The following is a 19484-nucleotide window of genomic DNA, read 5'->3' on the forward strand; positions in this document are numbered from 1 at the left end:
GTTTAATTAATCTAATGTAGCCTTGCATTCTTCTTTAAATTGTAACACTTTAATTTGTTAATTTAATGGCCCAGTTCATTGTTGATTAAACTATCAGAAACCAAATTAGTTTTATCTCACAACCAGTGGATTGTTTTATTTCACTGTTGGGCCTGAAATCCTGGAATATATGCTAATTTCTTATTATGGCGAACATCCTACTGCTTTGGTGTGCACAAGCTTTATAGCATTTTTCATTCATTTAGCAAATGTTTGGGCCTTTAATATATATCAGTCACTAGACCAGTTTCTTTCTCAGCAAATTTTGGTTGGGGGGGGGGGGGGTCTACTATTAAATAATCTCTGGGATATCTGAGATTTTTAGATCAAATCATTAGATACTTTAAAAAAAATTAACATTACGGTAAAGAGAAAATTTTACTTTCTTGAAGCCATTTTGTCAAAACAAAATGTTGGGTTTTTGTAAAAGGGTAGCAAATATGCTCAAATATGAGAGCTGTTTTGAGAATATTGAAAGCCGTGTGATCCATTAAATCCCTCTCTCAGAAGGACAGGTGCTTTTGATTTTCTCTGCCCTTTAAAGAATCAAAATGTTCAAAGGTTTATTATTTTACAACCATAGAGTTGAAAGAATGCTATGGTGTGTCACACTAGCCAAGTCTAAGCCACAGAGCACTTGATAAGGAGAGTATAGCTATCTTTGAAAATGTCTTTGCCTAAGTAAACAAGGTGTTCTTCCAGTTATGAACAAATGACGGGAGTTTTGACTATCAGCATTTATGTTTTATGCAAAAGGATTCAAGAGGTCAAAGTTTGCTGGTGTTGGTGCACTGACATAAAGGTGGACATGTTTGCATTCTTTTGGCCAAGATTCACAATTTTCTGAGCCTTTCTCTTGTCTCCCAAGCTGGCTAACCCTTATGTCTACTTTCCAGGTAGTATATTCCAGGATAAGCGCAAAAAAGCTGATTCAGCAACTTCCAGAAATACCTCTGTTCACTCCTATCTGCAAAGAAATCTGGGAAATCAATTTTTCAGCCATTCTCCTTGTGTAGGGTTTTGCTAGTGAGGAAGGACAGAATGGGTGTTGAGTAGGTAGGCGAATTAGTCAGCTCTTTGTTACTGTGACTAAAATACCTGACAAGAACAACTTAGAGGAGAAAATGTTTATTTTGGCTCATTGTTTGTGGTTTAGTCCATGACCCATCACTCTGGGCTTGAGATGAAGCAGAACATCATGGTGGAAGGGTGTGGCAGAGGAAAGCTGCTAGCTCATGGTAGCCACGAAACCAAGAAAGAGCACACTGAGCCAAAGGACAAGATATATAATTCCCAAGGGCATCCTCCCAGTGACCTACTTCTTTGGCTATACTCCACCTCCCTATAGTTACCATCAAGTAATCAACTCAAATTATTAATCCATCTAGTGGATTAGTCCACTGGTTAGGTTACAGCTCTCACAATCTGATCATTTTACCTCTCAACATTCCTGCATTGTCTAACATGAGCTTTTGATGGGGAATCTCACATCCAAACCATAACAGTAGGCAAGAAGTAGTCTCTATAGCAAGTGCAGCGCTTACCGAAATCCAGTCGCTCCCCAAAACATTCCTTTCTTTTCAGAGTACACTTGGATTATTGCCTATGAATTGATCTTAAGCTTTCTTATTTTTGCCTTTTCAGATCATCCTCTCTCTCCTGAGTTGTAAGACTGAGGTTATTCCCACAGTGTTAATTCTCTAGAAGTAGGATTGTGCAGTAGGAATAACACTGGACTTGGAATCAAGGGACCTGATATCCAGTTCATCTGACATCTGAGCTTCCACTTCATCCTTTGGATAATAGAAATAAAATACCTTCTCTGTGTTTTATAGGCTTCTTAGAGGATCAGATGAGCATTTTGTTTTAATGTATTTAACAGTGCATGGCAAACAGTTAAGCATTGTTCAGTCAAATAAATGGTAATATAATGATGATCATGTTCAAAATCAACAGAACAAGCTGTTGCTTCTGACTTTTCTGACTTATAGCAAGTCACTAGTCTGTAATTCCACCAAGTCTTTCTTTTTACCATAGCCACTTCCCACCCTACATCTGTGGTTGAAATAGTCCTTGATATTATTCTTTTACTAATTCTCCACTTCTGCCATACTCACTGCCACCCCTTGTTTAGGACCTTATTGTCACACTTCTCCTTTGACTTACCTTAACTCTCTGAGCTAATTTTAGTCCCTGTTTCCCCTTCTCATCCCACATCTGTACACACTGCTACATGGTTTTCATTTTTATGTTTAATAGATTCACCATGGGATTGCTATATCATAATGGAGTAAGCATTTTCCTACTTTGAGGCATGAGGTTGTTTATATTTTTAGTTATTACAAAGTGGTAGTAGATGTGTGTACTATATGTCAATTTGGATAGATATATAACATATGATTAATTATTTTGTTAGAATGAATTACTATAATTTGAGTTACTGGCATTGTGAATGATTCTTTTGAGACTTTTGCTTAATTTTCCTCATTGTTTCTCAAAAGATGGTTCCAATTTCTGTGTCATGAACAACAAGAGCATATCATGACATATCACGAATGCAAGTATCATTCATAGTTTAGGGGGTCAAAATATGCCGCTTGGACATAGTGATTATTTTGGGTTAAAGACACTTGAAGAACAGAAGATGCAGGAAAAGGGTTCTTTGACTTTCATTTTTCTCCCAAAAGCAGGAGATAAAATTCCCATGGGAAAGGTACCTCCTATGCCAGGAAAAAGGAAGTCATTTTTATAACCAACCTTATGGGCTCAAGGCTGAGAGAAATCTGTGCAATCAGATTTTGTTAAACTAACCCTTATGTCGCTTGTCACTTTTCTTCAGTTAACTGCGCTGGCCCAAGCCCCTTTTTCTTGTCATGCTTTCCTAGTTTAATACCTTGTCCAACGTGGTATCTAAGCATTTATGATCCAACTGCTTCTGGGGTGGTCTTCATTTCTCTTGTGAGGGCTCCCATAGACATGTAAAAAGTACACTTTTCTCCTATTAACCTGTTTTATGCCAGTCCCTGCCAGACATCCTTAGGTTGGGGAGAAGTTTTGCCTTCCCCTCAATAGTTTAACAAAACTTTAAAAATATATAATAAAAGGTGTGACTTGTCCATTTTCATCCACATGGAATCCTGGCACTAAGAAGATGGGGTGTATTGCAGTCTGGGTAGCTATGTACTTTACGTTGACAGGTATAGATTAATACCTTGAATATAAAGTTATCACACACATCAAAGTAAAAAAATAAAAATAAAAAACAACCATCTTTAAGGTCAAGACAAAATTTTATTTCTAGTCACATCATATTGTCCTTTATGGGACTTTTCAACATGTAAATGTCACAGAAACCTGGGGCTTTCACATTAAAGATCTCAAGGGGCCTTCTTCATCTTCACTTTTCATTTCCTTTAAAAACAAGCCTTACATTTAGACAGGCACAAATTACTCAAGTTCTTCCATGAGTCCTTCCCTATTCCTCTTCCTTTATCAGTTTATAAGAAGGTTGGGTGGGGAAGGAATTTAGATTATTTATGAGATCTTTGGAATTTTTTGAATTAGGTATAAGTGCAGATGAAATAACCAAAATAGAAGGTTGCTGATTGTTATTGAGAACCATAAGTATATGTTTGAGGGTCAGAGTATGAAGCTATTTTTAACCTACCTCCCAAAGTTTCCATCTTAAGATGTCTTTAAAGAGAAACTTTCTGGCTAGGGAGGTAACAACTCTGTAGTAGAAAATTGTCCTAGTATGGGCAAGGCCCTGGATCCAGTCTTAAGAACTGAGAGAGAGAGAGAGAGAGAGAGAGAGAGAGAGAGAAAGAAAGAGAGACACTTTCTGGTTCTTTTATCTAAAGAATACTAATCTTTACTATCCTACCTAGGATTCATATTCTGTTCTGTGAAACTCAAGTATTCAGTAAGTCAGTTTGGTTTACACGTATACCCAGTACTGTTTATGGATGCATTGAAACCAAGAATTACTATGGGTTGCCATTTTAGCACATCTTTTATTCTTAAAACTTCATTGAAAAAAAAAAAAGATCCTCTCTTCTTCCAGATTCACTGCTGTATTAGTTTTGTCTTTTTTTTTTTTTTCCCCCGCATTTAACATGTGATATAGCAAATAGAATTATGGCTGACTCTATCAACTCTGGTTATTTCAGAGTAGTTCCCATCAGCATTTCTTTTTCCTTTTTTTTAATATTTATTTTTTAGTTGTAGTTAGACACAATACCTTTATTTTATTTATTTTTATGTGGTGCTGAGGATCAAACCCAGGGCCTTGCACATGCTAGGCAAGCGCTCCACTGCTGAGCCACAACCCCAGACCCTCCCATCAGCATTTCTTACTTTCTTTTTTTTAATTTATTCTAATTAGCTATATATGACAGGAGAATGCAATTCAATTCATATTACATAAAATAGAGCACAATTTTTCATGTCTCTGGTTGAACACAAAGTAAAATCACACCATTCATGTTTTCATACATGTATTTAGGGTAATGATGTCTGTCTCATTCCACTGTCTTTCCTACCCCCATGCCCCCTCCATTGCCCTCCCTCCCCTTTGCCCTATCTATTCCTCCCCTTTGTTCATCTATTCCTCCCATGCTCTGCACAACCCCCTCCCCATCCCCATTATGAATCAGCCTCCTTATATCAGAGAAGACATTTGGCATTTGGTTTTTTGGGATTGGCTTACTTCACTTAGCATTATATTCTCCAACTCCATCTATTTACCTGCAAATGCCATGATTTTATTCTCTTTTAATGCTGAGAATATTCCATTATGTATATATACCACATTTTCTTTATACATTCATCTACTGAAGGGTATCTAGGTTGGATCCACAATGACATTCCTCATCGAAATAGAAAAAGCAGTCATGAAATTCATCTGGAAAAATAAGAGACCCAGAATAGCTAAAGCTATCCTTAGCAAGAAGATTGAAGCAGGTGGCATCACTACACCAGACTTTAAATTATACTGCAGAGCTATAGTAACAAAAAATAGCATGGTATTGGCACCAAAATACACTTGTAGACCAATGGTACAGAATAGAGGACACAGAGACAAACCCACATAAATAATCATGTTAAACAAAGGTGCCAAAAACATATATTGGAGAAAAGATAGCCTCTTCAACAAATGGTGCTGGGAAAACTGGAAATCCATATGCAACAACTCATAGTGGTCAAGATCTAGGAATTAAACCAGAGACCTTACACCTAATAGAAGAAAAAGTAGGCTCCTCTAGTGTAAGAATTAAAATCAAGAATAAATAAATGAGATGGATTCAAACTAAAAAGCTTCTCAGCAAAAGAAACAATCAGTGAGGTGACTAGAGAGCCTACATTTTGGGAGCAAATTTTTACCACACGCAAATCAGATAGAACATTAATCTCCAGGATATATAAAGAACTCAAAAATCTTAACACCAAAAAAAAAAAAAAAAATCAAGTAATTCAGTCAATAAATGGGCCAAGGAACTGAACAGACACGTCTCAGAAGAAGAAATACAATTGATCAACAAATATATGAAAAAATCTTCAACATCTCTAGCAATTAGAGGAATGCAAATCAAACTACTCTTAAGATTTCAACTCACTCCAGTCAGAATGGCAGTTATTAAGACTACAAACATAAGTGTTGATGAGGATGTGGGGAAAAGGGCACGCTCTTGCGTTGCTGGTGGGACTGCAAATTGGTGCAACCAATCTGGAAAGCAGTATGGAGATTCCTTGGAAAACTGGGAATGGAACCACCATTTGACCCAGCTATCCCACACCTTGGTTTATACCCACAGGACTTAAAAACAGCATATTATAGGGACACAGCCACATTAATGTTTATAGCAGCACAGTTTAGATTAGTTAACTTGTGTATCCAACCATTTCTTACTTTTTTATATGATTCTCAAATTACAAAAAAATTTTTCTTTCTGCATTGGTGGAGCTTGAACCCAGGGCCTTGTGTATACTAGGCAAGTGTTCCACCACTGAGCCACTCCTCAGCTGTAGTCACAATGTTTTCTAAAAATTTTCATCTTCTAAAATATAAAACAGTTGGAAAGCCTTTTGTTTTTAATACCAAAATTTCATATTTGACATGGAGAATGGTAAATATTTGCCATATTAAAACATTCAAAATTTAATATGAAAGAAATCATTTAAGAATTTTATGATCCTTTGAGGTCAAGTATATATGTATGTAGTGATAGATGAACTGTAAGTACAATTTTGTTGTTGTTATTGTTGTTGTTGTTACTGGGGATTGAACTCAGGAGCACTCAACCACTGAGCCACATCCTCAGCCCTATTTTGTATTTTATTTAGAGACAGGGTCTCGCTGAGTTACTTAGCGTCTCCCCCGATGCTGAGGCTGGCTTTGAACCCTATCCTCCTGTCTCAGCCTCCCAAGCGGCTGGGATTTTAGGCATGAACCATTGCACCTGTCAGTATGGTATAATTTACATAGTAAGATTTGCCAGCACAGAAACGTCATAAGCTATTTTTTCTGCATGTGATATGAAATGACTTTATGGTTATCTGTTGCTCTATTCATTTCTGTTCTAGGTCAACATGTCAAACCTTTTACTCCAGAGAAAGCAAAAGAAATTATAATGTCTCTACAACAGCCTGCAATCTTCTGTAACATGGTTTTTGATTGGCCAGCACGACACTGGACTGCTAAACACCTTTCTGAGATCCTTCACGGCAAGCAGATAAGATTCAGAATGGGAATGAAAAGCACAGACACAGGTAAACCTGGTAGTCATCATAGTGATAATGCCTCTTCAGTAGCTCTCGTACATCCTCAGCATTGGTTTCCTTATCTTTAGAGAATCCTTTATTTCTGATCTTCTTTTTGACCATTTATTGTAAAGATAGGAAAATTTTATTGGAATACTTTGACTTGAGGCAGATTTTTTTTGTTTTTGTTTTTTAGACTAAGCAATATAGTTTAAACTCCCATACAAAATGATAATGTTTGTTCACCTATTGTAATGTTAAGTTGCTAGGCATTCTTGTGGTTCCTTGAATGAAGTAGATATTTAATAATTATTTGTTACTATGCTGTTATTTATCTTCCCATGTAACTGAGAAAGAGCAATACTGCAAAATAATACAATAGCATGATGTAATAATACAATACCAGTGCTACAGTATAATAATCAATAATACAATCTAATAGTCCCTTCTACTTTTGACTCACAGAGAACATGTCCTTCAGGCTATAGTGCTTAGTCTTGCTCCTAATTGTATCTACTGCTTTATCAGCTGCCTGGCCTGTATTGCACTACACAAAAATGAAAAACATGCAGAGTTGTTTCTGTGTGTATGTATGTGGGCTGGGGATTGAACTCCAGGCCTTATGCATGCTAGGCAAATGCTCTGCCACTGAGCTATACCTCCATGCTCACTCCATTTTTGAGGTGAAGTCTGTTACCCAGGCTGGTCTTGAACTCCTCAGCTCAAGTGTCCTCCCACCTCAGCCTTGTGCGTAGCTGGGACTTTAGTTGAGCACCACCATGCAAGCTGGATTTTTATTCTGTCGCAGTCCGGCAGCAGCAAAATAACCGGGGGGTGACGAACAACTTGTGTACACTGATGCAGCAGGAGTGGGAGCCGTTTATTGTAGGACAGGAGGGGTATATACACATTCCACACAGCTTATCTTAATTAACATAAACTAGATACAGCAGTCAACCAATAAGGAATCTCCACATTTAATGGCTCGCTGGTGTTACTTCACAAACCACTCCCTCTGGCAAAATGCCAGGCGCTATCTTGACTTGTTTATAGACCCTAACATTATTCTCTTGAGCAGTTTGATTTTGCCTGCTCCCGTTACTTTCCTGAAGACTTCTAACATTCCTTTTCCCCTCTTTCATCAGGTTAAGCAGCTACTATTAACTGTAAAATTTAATTTAGTATGAAGGAACAGTGCTATTTCTAGTCTAAAGGAGTCCATAACCGTTGTCTGGTGTTTTAACTTGTATTTCAAGTTTTGTAGTCAATTTTTGGGGTTTTTTGTTTTTTGTTTTTGGGGTTTTTTTCTTTTGGTGCTGGGGATCGATGCATGGACCTCACATGATTCTCCACTGAGCCACACCCCCACCATAGAAATTCAGTTTTTAAGCATTGCAGTGAAGAGGGACTGGGGACATAACTCAATTGGCAGATTGCTTGCCTTGCAAGCACGAGGCCCTGGGTTCAATCCCCACCACCACCAAAAAAAAAAAAAAAAAAAAAAAGCATTGCAGTGAAGTGACTCATGAACTATCTGTTAATAGTTCAAGAGGAACTAGAAAATTCCCCATTTTCTCTTTCAGCAGTTCCACATTTTTCTCTCATGTTGACCTTCTAGTATATCTTGTGAAATTAATTAGTTTTGGTGTCTAGAGTTCTCTTGAATTTCTGATAGATAGAGCAGGATTGTTATACCTGGAACTCTTTGGCATCTCATTCCAGTCAAAGGCTGAACTCTTTATTGTATTTTAAAATTAAATACTAGACTAGCATCTATAACATAAAATGAGATCGTGCCTTTTCCTTCTTGATTTTAGTAAAATATATCTGCCACTCCTTGAAGCATCTTTTAGATACTAATTTGGAGAGAAATGGAAATTGTCATTTTTTCACATTCTGATTACACCCCAGACACATCATCCCTACTACTAGTAGGTGACATTTGTTGAGAGGTATCACCTCAGGTTTGTTCTAAGTGCTTTATGTATATCCACTCTCTTAATCTGCTCATACTTCCTAGAATTGTACTACCATTATCCCATTTTATAAATGAGATGTAGTAATTTGATATGTTCAAGTTAATACTAAAGCATAAAAGAAAAAGGAAAATATCTCTGTAATTGTAAGAAACTATACTGAGTTCTTAGTAAAGATGATTAGGTCTTTTTAAAAATTCAGGTAAAGTTTGCATTTCAGACATTTAATAGTATGCAATTCAGTGGCTATTAGTATATTCACAGTGTTGTACAATTTGTTAGTATATTCTCATTGTTGTCTAATTTCAGAACATTTCACTATCCCATGAAGAAGTAAGTACCCCTTAAGCAGCCACTTCATTTTGCCCTACCCTATCCCTGCAACCACTAGTCTACTTTCTATGAATGTACCTATTCTGGATATATCATAAAAATGGAATCAGACATGATTTGGCCTTTTGTGTCTGGTTTCCTCTACTTAAGCATATTTTTAAGGTTCATCCATGTACTAGTACAAGCTGAATGTCCCTAGTCTATAAATCTGAAATGATCCCAAATTCGAACTTTTCAAGTGTTAAAATTATGCTACAAGTAGAAATTCCATACCTGACCTCATATGACAGATCATAGTCAAAACAAAGGTGCACCATAGATGTGTAAAATTCCCTTCTCTCTATACACACACACACACACACACACGTACATACACTTATGTATGTGCCAGTACTCCAGAATCTGAAAACTGAAGCACTTCTGGTCTCAAGCATTTCAGATAAAAGATGCTTAACTTGTGTGCATCAGTACTCTTTTTGTTGCTGAATAATACTCTGTTATTTGAATATATGTAATTTTTTAAATCTACTCATTGGTTTGGTTGTTGGACATTTGGTTCTTTCCACTTTGGGGCAATTATGACTAATGCTACTATATACATTTGTGAACAGATTTTTGTGTGGATATATGTTTTCATTTCTTGTGAATAGGTACCTAGGAGTAGAATTGCTAAATCATACAGTAAATATGTTTAACATTTTGAGGAATTGCCAAACAGTTTTCTTTAGTGGTTGCACCTGTGATATACTAAAGTTCCAATTTCCTGTAGCCTTGCCAACACTTCATTTTTGAAAACTGTAGCCATCCTAGTACAGTGAAGTGTTATCTTAGTGTGATTCTGATTCACATTTTCCTTATGATCAGTATCGTTGAGCATCTTTTCATGTATATATTGGCTAATAGAAATGTCCATTCAAACCTTGACTTATTTCTAATTGGGGTTTTTGTTTTTTATTGTTGAATTAGAGTTCTTAAATATCCTAGGTATAAGGTTCTTATCAAATATATGACTTGCACATGTTTTGTCCCATTCAGGGCATGGTCCTGATAATTTGTTCTTTTTAAAATCACTACTGAATAAATAAATGTAATACTACCGCAGGCAGTATAGAATAATAGTATGAAAGAGCCACTAGAGTCAGCCTGCATGAGTTTAAATTTTGGTTTACTGTGGGGCCTGAGCAAGTCAATTAACTTCTCTGAATGTTAGAAATATTTTCAAGAGGGCTGGGCATGGTGGCACACACCTATAATCCCAGCAGCTTGGGAGACTGAGGCAGGAGGATCAAAAGTTTAAAGGCAGCCCCAGCAATTTAGTGAGGCCCTAAGCAACTAAGTGAGACCCTGTCTCCAAATAAAATACAAAAAGGGCTGAGGATGTGGCTCAGTGGTTAAGCACCTCTGGGTTCAATCCCCAGTACTAAAAAGAAAAAAAAAAATATTTTCAAGAGTAAGTGAGTTCATATGCCTAGAACATTTGGAATAGTATCTAGCTTGTTGTTAATGTTCAAGAAATGTTATTTTAAAATATAAAAATAAAAGTATGACTTCTTTAGGGCTGGGGCTGTAGTTCAGTGGTAGAGCACCTGCCTCCACATTGTGAGGCACTAGGTTCGATCCTCAGTACCACATAAAAATAAATAATTTTTTTTTAAAAGTATGACTTCTTTAATGTAGAAAAGACAAAAAATGAAAAATCCCAAGAACCTTAAAAACACCTGAACTACTACCTAGAGGTAGATAGTCTTTAGTTACAGTTTAATGTTCATCAGCATGGGCCTTTTTGTATTCAAAAAATGAATATTATTTTTCACACCTGCTTTTCTTTTTTTTTTTTTTTCAGAGATTTCCTATATATTATATATCTTTGACAGAGGCTATTTTAATCTTTAGTGCATGGTTAACAACAGAATTATACAATTTTGACAATATTATTTTCCTATCAGGTTGCTGTTTCCTTGGAGGGGGGTTAGGAATAGTTCTGGTGCCTTAGTGCATGGCGGGAATTTAGAGACAAAAACCACATTTGTTTCCTGGGGTTCCTGGTGGGTTTGGAAGGACGGGGAGTCCTTGGTGTTGTGTGCTCTTCGCAGTCACGTTTGGCCTGCATTGGTGGCTCCTGCAATGTGTCTTTGCCGTGAGGGGCTTTTCCCTGGAGGCTTGCTTCTTTGAGGGGTGGAGTGAAGGTTGCTAATCCACCACAAGCCATGGGTTAGGACGGTAGGTCTTTCTCCCTTCTCTGAAGCTCACTTTTTGTTAAAAGCAAATGTGGTCTTGTCCATGTCGCCGGATTGTTAGCTGAGGCTTTTTATTCTGCTTTTCTTTTTAGTGTAACTACTGGTCTACTCTGAACTTCTGTTATTCTTCCTTCTTAAATATTGTTGAATTTTATTCATCTAAATGAACTTTAGAATTTTATACAAAATGCTCACTTTTTAAAGAAATTCTGTTGGGATTTTAAATGAACATATATGAAGCTGTGTAAATTAATTCGGAAAAAATTACATAATAATAAAAATATATATTCCTTATTACTCAGCCATAAAGAAGAATAAAATTATGGAATTTGCTGGAATATATGGACTGGAGGCTATCTTGTTAAGTGAAATAAGTCAATCCTCCAAAACCAAAGGCTAAATATTCTCTCTAATATGAGGCTGCTGACTCAAAATAGGTAGGAGTGGGGAGGAATGGAGGAAGGTTAGCAGATTGGGATGGGGGGGGATAGGAGTAGTAAAGTCAATAGAATGAATTGGACTTAACTTTCTCATGTTCATATATAAATACACGACCAGTGTAGCTCCACATCATATACAACCACCAGAATAGGAAGTTATACTCCATATATGTATGATATGTCAAAATATATTCTACTGTCATATATAACTAAAAAGAACAAAAAATGTCTGTGTATGTATATATTCCTATATCAGAACATGTTATTTTCACTTACCAAGTCTGCCTCTCAGCAAAAAAAATTTATAGTTTTCATAAAATAACAAAAATTCTTAAACTATTATAAATTTGTTATAGCTGTTATGACGGCAGTTGTTTTTTCTTAAAGAGAGAGAGAGAGAGAGAGAGAATTTTTTAATATTTATTTTTCAGTTTTCGGTGGACACAACATCTTTATTTTATTTTTATGTGGTGTTGAGGATTGAACCCAGCGCCCCGTGCATGCCAGGCGAGCGCGTTACTACTTGAGCCACATCCCCAGCCTCTAAAGGCAATGTTTTTTACCTATACTTTTTTTCTAACTGGTTATGATTGATACATAGATAAAAGCTATTTATTTCTATATGCTTATTTCTTATTCAGCTACTTATTAGTCTAGCTAGTTTTTTCTTTGTTCTGGTGATCATCTAGGTAGACAGGTGTATGATCTTATTAACAATGATAACCTTGTCCTCTCAGTTGACTATATTTCTTATTTCTGTTTTAGGTTTGGTTAGAATTTTTCTAGGGTGCCTGCATAGTAGTGTTAGTAATTTGACAGTTTTGTTGTTGTTTTTCTTTCTTTGTTTCTTTTTTTTTTTTTTTCTTTTTTTTGCAACAGGGTCTTGCTGTGTTGCTCATGTTGGTCTCAAACTCCTGAGCTCAAGCAATCCTCCTACGCCAGCCTCTTAAGCAGCAGGGACAACAAGTATAAACCACTGCTCCTGGCAATAATTGGCATTTTTAAAATGTTATGTGTTCCTTAGTTTATTGTAGGAAGAAAGCAGTAAGCATCACACAAGTCTTTGAAATGATTTGGGATCACATTCATTTGTTGAGATATGTGCTCAGTGGTGGCATTGTACTTCAGCCAGCAAAATTTGTCAAGCAGTTATAGAAATAACCCTAAACATCTGTAAGTTGGGCAATGAAGCAGTGAGTGATCCAAAGTCCTATTCAGAGCTTACACCCAACGTGTTGTTTCTTATTTGAAAAATGATGAAAGTTCAACAAAATGGAGAAGTATTTGTTTTCCTGCTGGGCAAAATAATATTTTAGGACCTTTATTATGAGAGTTAAAAGCAAGTTCGGTTTACTCAGCTGAACGTCTTCTTACCTAACATTTACAGTAAGGGAGATGGAAGTTGTAGCTTCCTAGGTACTTCATCATTAAATGAAAGAACAATAATAATGATATTAGAAAGGAATAATGCCACTCCATAGAGACAAAAACGGTACTGCTGGGCACAGTGGTGCTCACCTATAACCCCAGCAATTTGGGGTTGAGGCAGGAGGATTATAAATTCAAGACCAACCTGGACAACTTAGTGAGACCCTGTCTCAAATTTAAAAAATAAAAAGGGCTAGAAATGGAATTAGGTGGTAGAGGGCTTGCCTAGCATATATGAAGTTCTGGGTTCCATCTCCAGTATCATTACAGAGAAAGGGGCAGGGGGTGGGCAGGAAAGAAAAACAACTGCGCTACCTGGAGAGAAACTGTCATTTCAACAAAATCAGAACGCTCCCTTTGTCCTGCTACCAACAAGTCAGAGTGAGAAGATTTTCTATCAAAATAATTATGTAAATGAAAAGGTCTGTCATTTCCATTCAGTCCTTTCATTTTAATTTTCCTCTGATGATAACAGTTCCTGCATGCAATTTTCACATTTTTGTATTTTCATTTTTAACATGCAGAACTTTCCATGATAGCAAATGAAGTCCTCTAATGAGGCCAGGTTCTGAGGTCTGCCGTGCAGACTTGTTTGTAATAACTGGCCTTAATGGAAAAGGGCTGTTCAGTCCACCCCGGGGCAGCCAACTCAATTAATGGCTTTAGTATTGTAGTTGGATCAAGCGCTGTGAAATGAAAACTTAGAAGACAGTGCAATGTCTTTAGGCCAACATTGGAGTTTATGAGATGATTCAGAAATGACTCCTGTTTCCCAGCATCATGAAGCTTTCTTGCCACGTGCATTTTTGTTTGTCAGAATTTACTTTATGAACTCTTATGCTGTAGTGGAGAATATTTGATGATGTCAATGATATTAAAAGCTTGTATCTATTAATGGTTTACTGTGTGCCAGGCACTGTTCGAAGTGCTTCATAAAATATGGGAAAATTTAAATAGTTCTGGAGTATGTAGTTTTTATATTTTAGATCAATGGTATTAGTAAAGTTCTGCTTCTCAATGTCAAGTGACAAGTAGATAAATTAGAGTATTCTTTGATGTACACCTTGGCCTCTGTTACCATGGCCTCTGCCATTCTGCAGAAATGAATTTAGAAGGAAGAAAGCAAGGGAAAAAGAGATCAGATAATCCTAAGCAGTTGAGGAAGAAAGGAAGGAAAAAGAAAAAACATTGATAGAAGAGTTTGAATACCTTTCTCCTTCTACTAATTCACTTAACTGTTAAAAAGTTCCAAATAAATACATAAATTAATAATAGGTACTATTAATAGTGCCTGCATCTACTATGTCAGGCACTGTGCTAACTGGTCTGCATCCCTCAAAGGATTTTATGTTTTGCAAAGGAGGTAACAATCAGATTTCTTAACAAATTGTTAACTTCCCTGTGCTCATTTAAAATATTCTGCTAGCTGCAAAAAAAGTAATTTCATCCCTGTCCTAGAAGAATAGTTCTCATATCAACCCAAGACTGTAGTCTTAACTCGTTGGTATCATACCCATAGTAACAAAACCCACTGCAGACAGATAACAGACCCTCATCTCTGATTGCCTTTCCCTTTTTTAAATGTCTGTGGTACAAAATTTTGTATTTAATTACATGGTGCTTCAAGTTGTCTACCAGTCTAGTTAAAGATTTATCTTTATCTAAATATACTCTACTCTCAATAGTATTATCTATTTTTTATGTTCCTATAAGCCTGAGTATCATGCTAATTGCAAATTTTGTGCTTAATAAATGATTCTGAAATAAGTGAGTTAATGAATAAAAGAACAGGCGTTAAATCATTATTGTCAACTTAATGAGTCTGAGGAGCTATGTATGCTAAATGTGCAGTAAAGTCCAAAAATTTTCAAAAAACAGTTATTTTGTTATCGCCTTTCTTTTTTCTTTTTTTTTTTTTTAAGCTGAAGCAATGATTCTCAAGCCCTTTGAGCTCAGAATCCGTTTTAAAATGATTGAGTTCCTCGGTGAGTTTATGCTGATGTGGGTTGTCTCTAGTGATACTTGCCATACTAGAAACTAAAATGGAGAAATTTAAAACATGAGAACATAAGCATATATTCCACCATCTGTCAAAGCAGTGACACCAACACATGTCATGTGGCTTCTGGGAAACTCCCTGGCACACTTGTGAGGGAATGAAAATGCAAAGGGCAAATGATGTCTTAGTGTTATATGAAAGTAGTTTGGACCTCCCAGACTCACAGAAAGGGTCTTGGGCAGCTGATAATCTCAGGCATTCCACTGGCTCACTAAATCAGGCTATGATGAAGGCAGTCTTTAATGTTAATGTTAAAACTATATTTTCTGCTTTATCATGAATACTATGAGTATTATAAATTATTATTTTTTTAGAGAGAGAGAGAGAATTTTAATATTTATTTTTTTGTTTTTGTTTTTTCGGCGGACACAACATCTTTGTTTTTTGCATGTGGTGCTGAGGATCGAACCCGGGCCGCACGCATACCAGGCGAGCGCGCTACCGCTTGAGCCCAAGTATTATAAATTATTTTAACAATAAAGCAAGTATAAAATTAATATTTAATTAATGTTAATAGTTTTTTTTTTTTGGTTGGAATTATCTTCATTTAAAAAAAAAACATTTGGAAACCACTTTCATTGTTCACTTAAAGGTGTGTTTGAACAGATTTTAAACTATACTACAGAGCAATAGTAACAAAAACAGCATGGTACTGGTACCAAAACAGGTGGGTGGACCAATGGTACAAAATAGAGGACACAGAAACCAATCCACAAAATTACAACTACCTTATATTAGACAAAGGTGATAAAAGCATGCAATGGAGAAAGGATAACATCTTCAACAAATGGTGCTGGGAGAACTGGAAAGCCATATGAAATTGAATCCCTGTCTCACCATGCACAAAAGTTAACTCAAAATGGATTAAGGAGCTAGGAATCAAACCAGAAACTCTGCGTCTAGTAGAAGAAAAAGTTGGCTCTAATCTCCACCTCGTGGGGTCGGGCTCCAAATTCCTTAATAGGACACCTGTAGCTCAAGAATTAAAATCAAGAATCAACAAATGGGACTTACTCAAACAAAACGTTTTTTTCTCAGCAAGAGAAACAATAAGGAGGGGGGAGGGTGGAGGATGGGAAAGGCAGCGGAGCACAACAGACCCTAGTATGGCAATATGTAAATCAATGGATGTGTAACTGATGTGATTCTGCAATCTGTGTATGGGGTGAAGGTGGGAGTTCATAACCCACTTGAATCAAAGTGTGGAATATGATATGTCAAGAAATTTGTAATGTTTTGAACAACCAACAATAAAAAATTTTAAAAAAAAAAAGAGAGAAACAATAAGAGAGGTAAATAGGGAGCCTACATCTTGGGAACAAATTTTTACCCCTCACACTTCAGATAGAGCCCTAATCTCCAGAGTATACAAAGAACTCAAAAAATTAAACAAGAAAACAAATAACCCAATCAACAAATGGGCCAAGCATCTGAACAGACACTTCTCAGAGAAAGATATACAATCAATCAACAAATACATGAAAAAATTCTCACCATCTCTAGCAATCAGAGAAATGCAAATTAAAACCACTCTAAGGTACCATCTCACCCCAGTAAGAAAGGCAGCCATTATGAAGTCAAACAACAACAAGTGCTGGTGAGGATGTGGGGAAAAGGGTACACTTGTACATTGCTGGTGGGACTGCAAACTGTTTCAGCCAATTTGGAAATCAGTATGGAGATTCCTCGGAAAGCTGGGAATGGAACCACCATTCGACCCAGCTATTCCCCTTCTTGGACTATTCCCAAAGACCTAAAAAGAGCATACTACAGGGATACAACGTCATCAATGTTCATAGCAGCACAATTCACAATAGCTAGACTGTAGAACCAACCTAGATGCCCTTCGATAGATGAATGGATAAAAAAAAAATGTGGCATATATACACAATGGAATATTAGCACTAAAAAATAACAAAATCATGGCATTTGCAGGGAAATGGATGGCATTAGAGCAGATTATGCTAAGTGAAGTCTGCCAACCCCTAAAATTCAAATGCCGAATGTCTTCTTTGATATAAGCGGGGTGACTCAAAACAGAGCAGGGAGGAAGAGCATGAGAAGAAAATTACCATCAAACAGGGACGGGTGGGAGAAAATGGGAGAGAGAGGGGGCATTGCATGGAAGAGGGAAGGAGACTCGCATTGTTATACAAAAATACATATAAGAGGATGTGAGGCGAAGGGGAAAAAAAATAAGAGAGAGAGAGAGAGAGAGAGAGAAATGAGTTATGGTAGATGGGGTAGAGGGAGGGGATGAGAGGGGAGGGGAGGGGAGGGGGGATAAGAAGGGGATAGGAAGGGCAGCAGAATACAACAGACACTAGTATGGCAGTATGTATAAACGTGGCTGTATATATAATCAGCTCAATATATTGAAGTGCTCCTTACACCTTTTAAAAAATAAATATTATGTCATTGTATAAACCATAAGTAAATAATGCTCTTTAGGATGAAGTTAAAAAAAAAAAAAAGGTATGTTCGAGGGGCTGGGGTTTTGGCTTAGTGGTAAGCCCTTGCCTAGCATGTATGAAGCACTGGGTTCGATTCTCAGCACCACATAAAAAGAAAGAAAGAATTGTCCATCTATAACTAAAAAAAAAAAAAATTTTTTTTTAAAGTGTGTTCTCTTACTTTACAGTTCCCCAATTTGAAACTGCTTGTAGTTATGTGGAAGCTACACTTGAAGAATTTCTGACCTGGAACTGTGACCAGTCTAATGATTCTGGACCATTTAAAGATTATGATCATTCTAAATTCTGGGCTTATGCTGACTACAAATATTTTGTTAGTCTATTTGAAGACAAGACAGATATTTTCCAGGTAAGTAATACATTCCTTTTCATCTTGGTAAGAAATTATTCTTGAATGGGAACCATCAAAAATACAAATTATTTAGTAATAAATTCAGGAAAGGATGTGGAGGAAAAGGAACACTCATATGCTGTTGTGGGATTACAAATTAGTACAACCACCATGGAAATCAGTATGGAGGTTCCTCAAAAGACTAGTAATGGAACCACCGTATGATCCAGCTGTACCTAGGGATTTATCCTAAAAACAATTACTCATCAGACTATAGCGATACATGCATACCCATGTTTATACACAATCACCAAATTATGGAACCAGCCTGGGTGTCTATCAGCAGATGAATGGATAAATAAAATGTGGTATATGTACACAGTGGAGTTTTATTCAGCCACAAAGAAGAATAAAATTATGTCATCTACATGAAAATGGGTAGAACTTGAAAGCATTATGTTAAGTGAAATAACCCAGACCCAGAAAGTTAAGAGTGGTATGTTTTCTCCCATATATGGAGGCTAGGGAGAAAAAAGGTAGAAGGTAGTCTCATGAAAATGGAAGGTAGATCAGTAGAACAGAGGAGAGGACCAGAGGGATGAAGGAGGTGTGGGGAAGGAGAGGTTCTAGGGAATGAAGTTGTCCAATTTATATTGTTATATTATGTGCATGTATGAATATATAATAATGAATCCCACTATTACACATAATTATAGGGCACCAGTAAAAAAAAAATTAGAAAGAATGTGCTTTACTAAAAGATCCTAAATTACAATCTTCCTGGTATTTTCTACCTTGACTGCCTTTTTGTCTCATAAATAGTGACTTTGAGGCTGGAGCATTTTACCCAATAAAGCCAAAAGGTCTACTCAAAAGAAGTGTGTTTGATTGATGCAGATCAGCAGGCTTCTGTTTTCCTACTCATTAAACTTGCTACGCACCCCTCCTTTGCCTTTGAATGGTACTGAGTAGCTTAGAGTATACTAGAAAATACCTGTGTTTAAAACTTCGTCTGCTGCTGACCTACATGGAAGTTCTTGTTCCATCAAAGAGGCAGGTAGAGATATAATGCTTCTCCCAGGAAGCATTACTTATGTCACTCTGCCATGCTGTCTGCTCTGGGGTTTAGTACAGCTAATTTTTCTCTGATGGTTTATGGCCTGAGACAGAAAATTTTAGGCTCCTGGTATTTGGTAGTAGAAGACCTGCAAAAAATGTGCAGAATATGGAAGTTCATTGGTGTGTGTTGACATAACTGTCAACAGTTTGCAGACTACCATATCCTCTTTTCTTTTACATGACTTCTACCTCAAAATGCCAGTTTGTTTTGTGGGGTAATTTTGCAAACTCCCAGGTTTGGTTTCTGTCTTGTCTTAGGTGTAGGGCAAGGGTGAGTGCGTTCCCAGGG

General features: G+C 36.8%; 1 protein-coding gene across 5 annotated transcripts in view; it reads left to right on the top strand.

The window, feature by feature from the left end:
- Hspbap1 (HSPB1 associated protein 1) overlaps nt 1–19484 on the top strand; it is a 60867-nt gene that overhangs the window by 8808 nt on the left and 32575 nt on the right. For 3 of the 5 annotated variants that reach the window (XM_071615279.1, XM_071615278.1, XM_071615281.1), the window contains 3 exons: nt 6622–6807; nt 15135–15197; nt 17913–18094. In XM_071615279.1, the coding sequence (XP_071471380.1) occupies nt 6622–6807; nt 15135–15197; nt 17913–18094 (431 nt within the window). The remainder of the gene's footprint in view (nt 1–6621; nt 6808–15134; nt 15198–17912; nt 18095–19484) is intronic. The other 2 variants (XM_071615280.1, XM_071615282.1) reach the window with 1 other exon arrangement.

This window comes from Marmota flaviventris, chromosome 8, assembly GCF_047511675.1.
Source record: "Marmota flaviventris isolate mMarFla1 chromosome 8, mMarFla1.hap1, whole genome shotgun sequence".
Classification (NCBI taxonomy): Eukaryota; Metazoa; Chordata; class Mammalia; order Rodentia; family Sciuridae; genus Marmota; species Marmota flaviventris.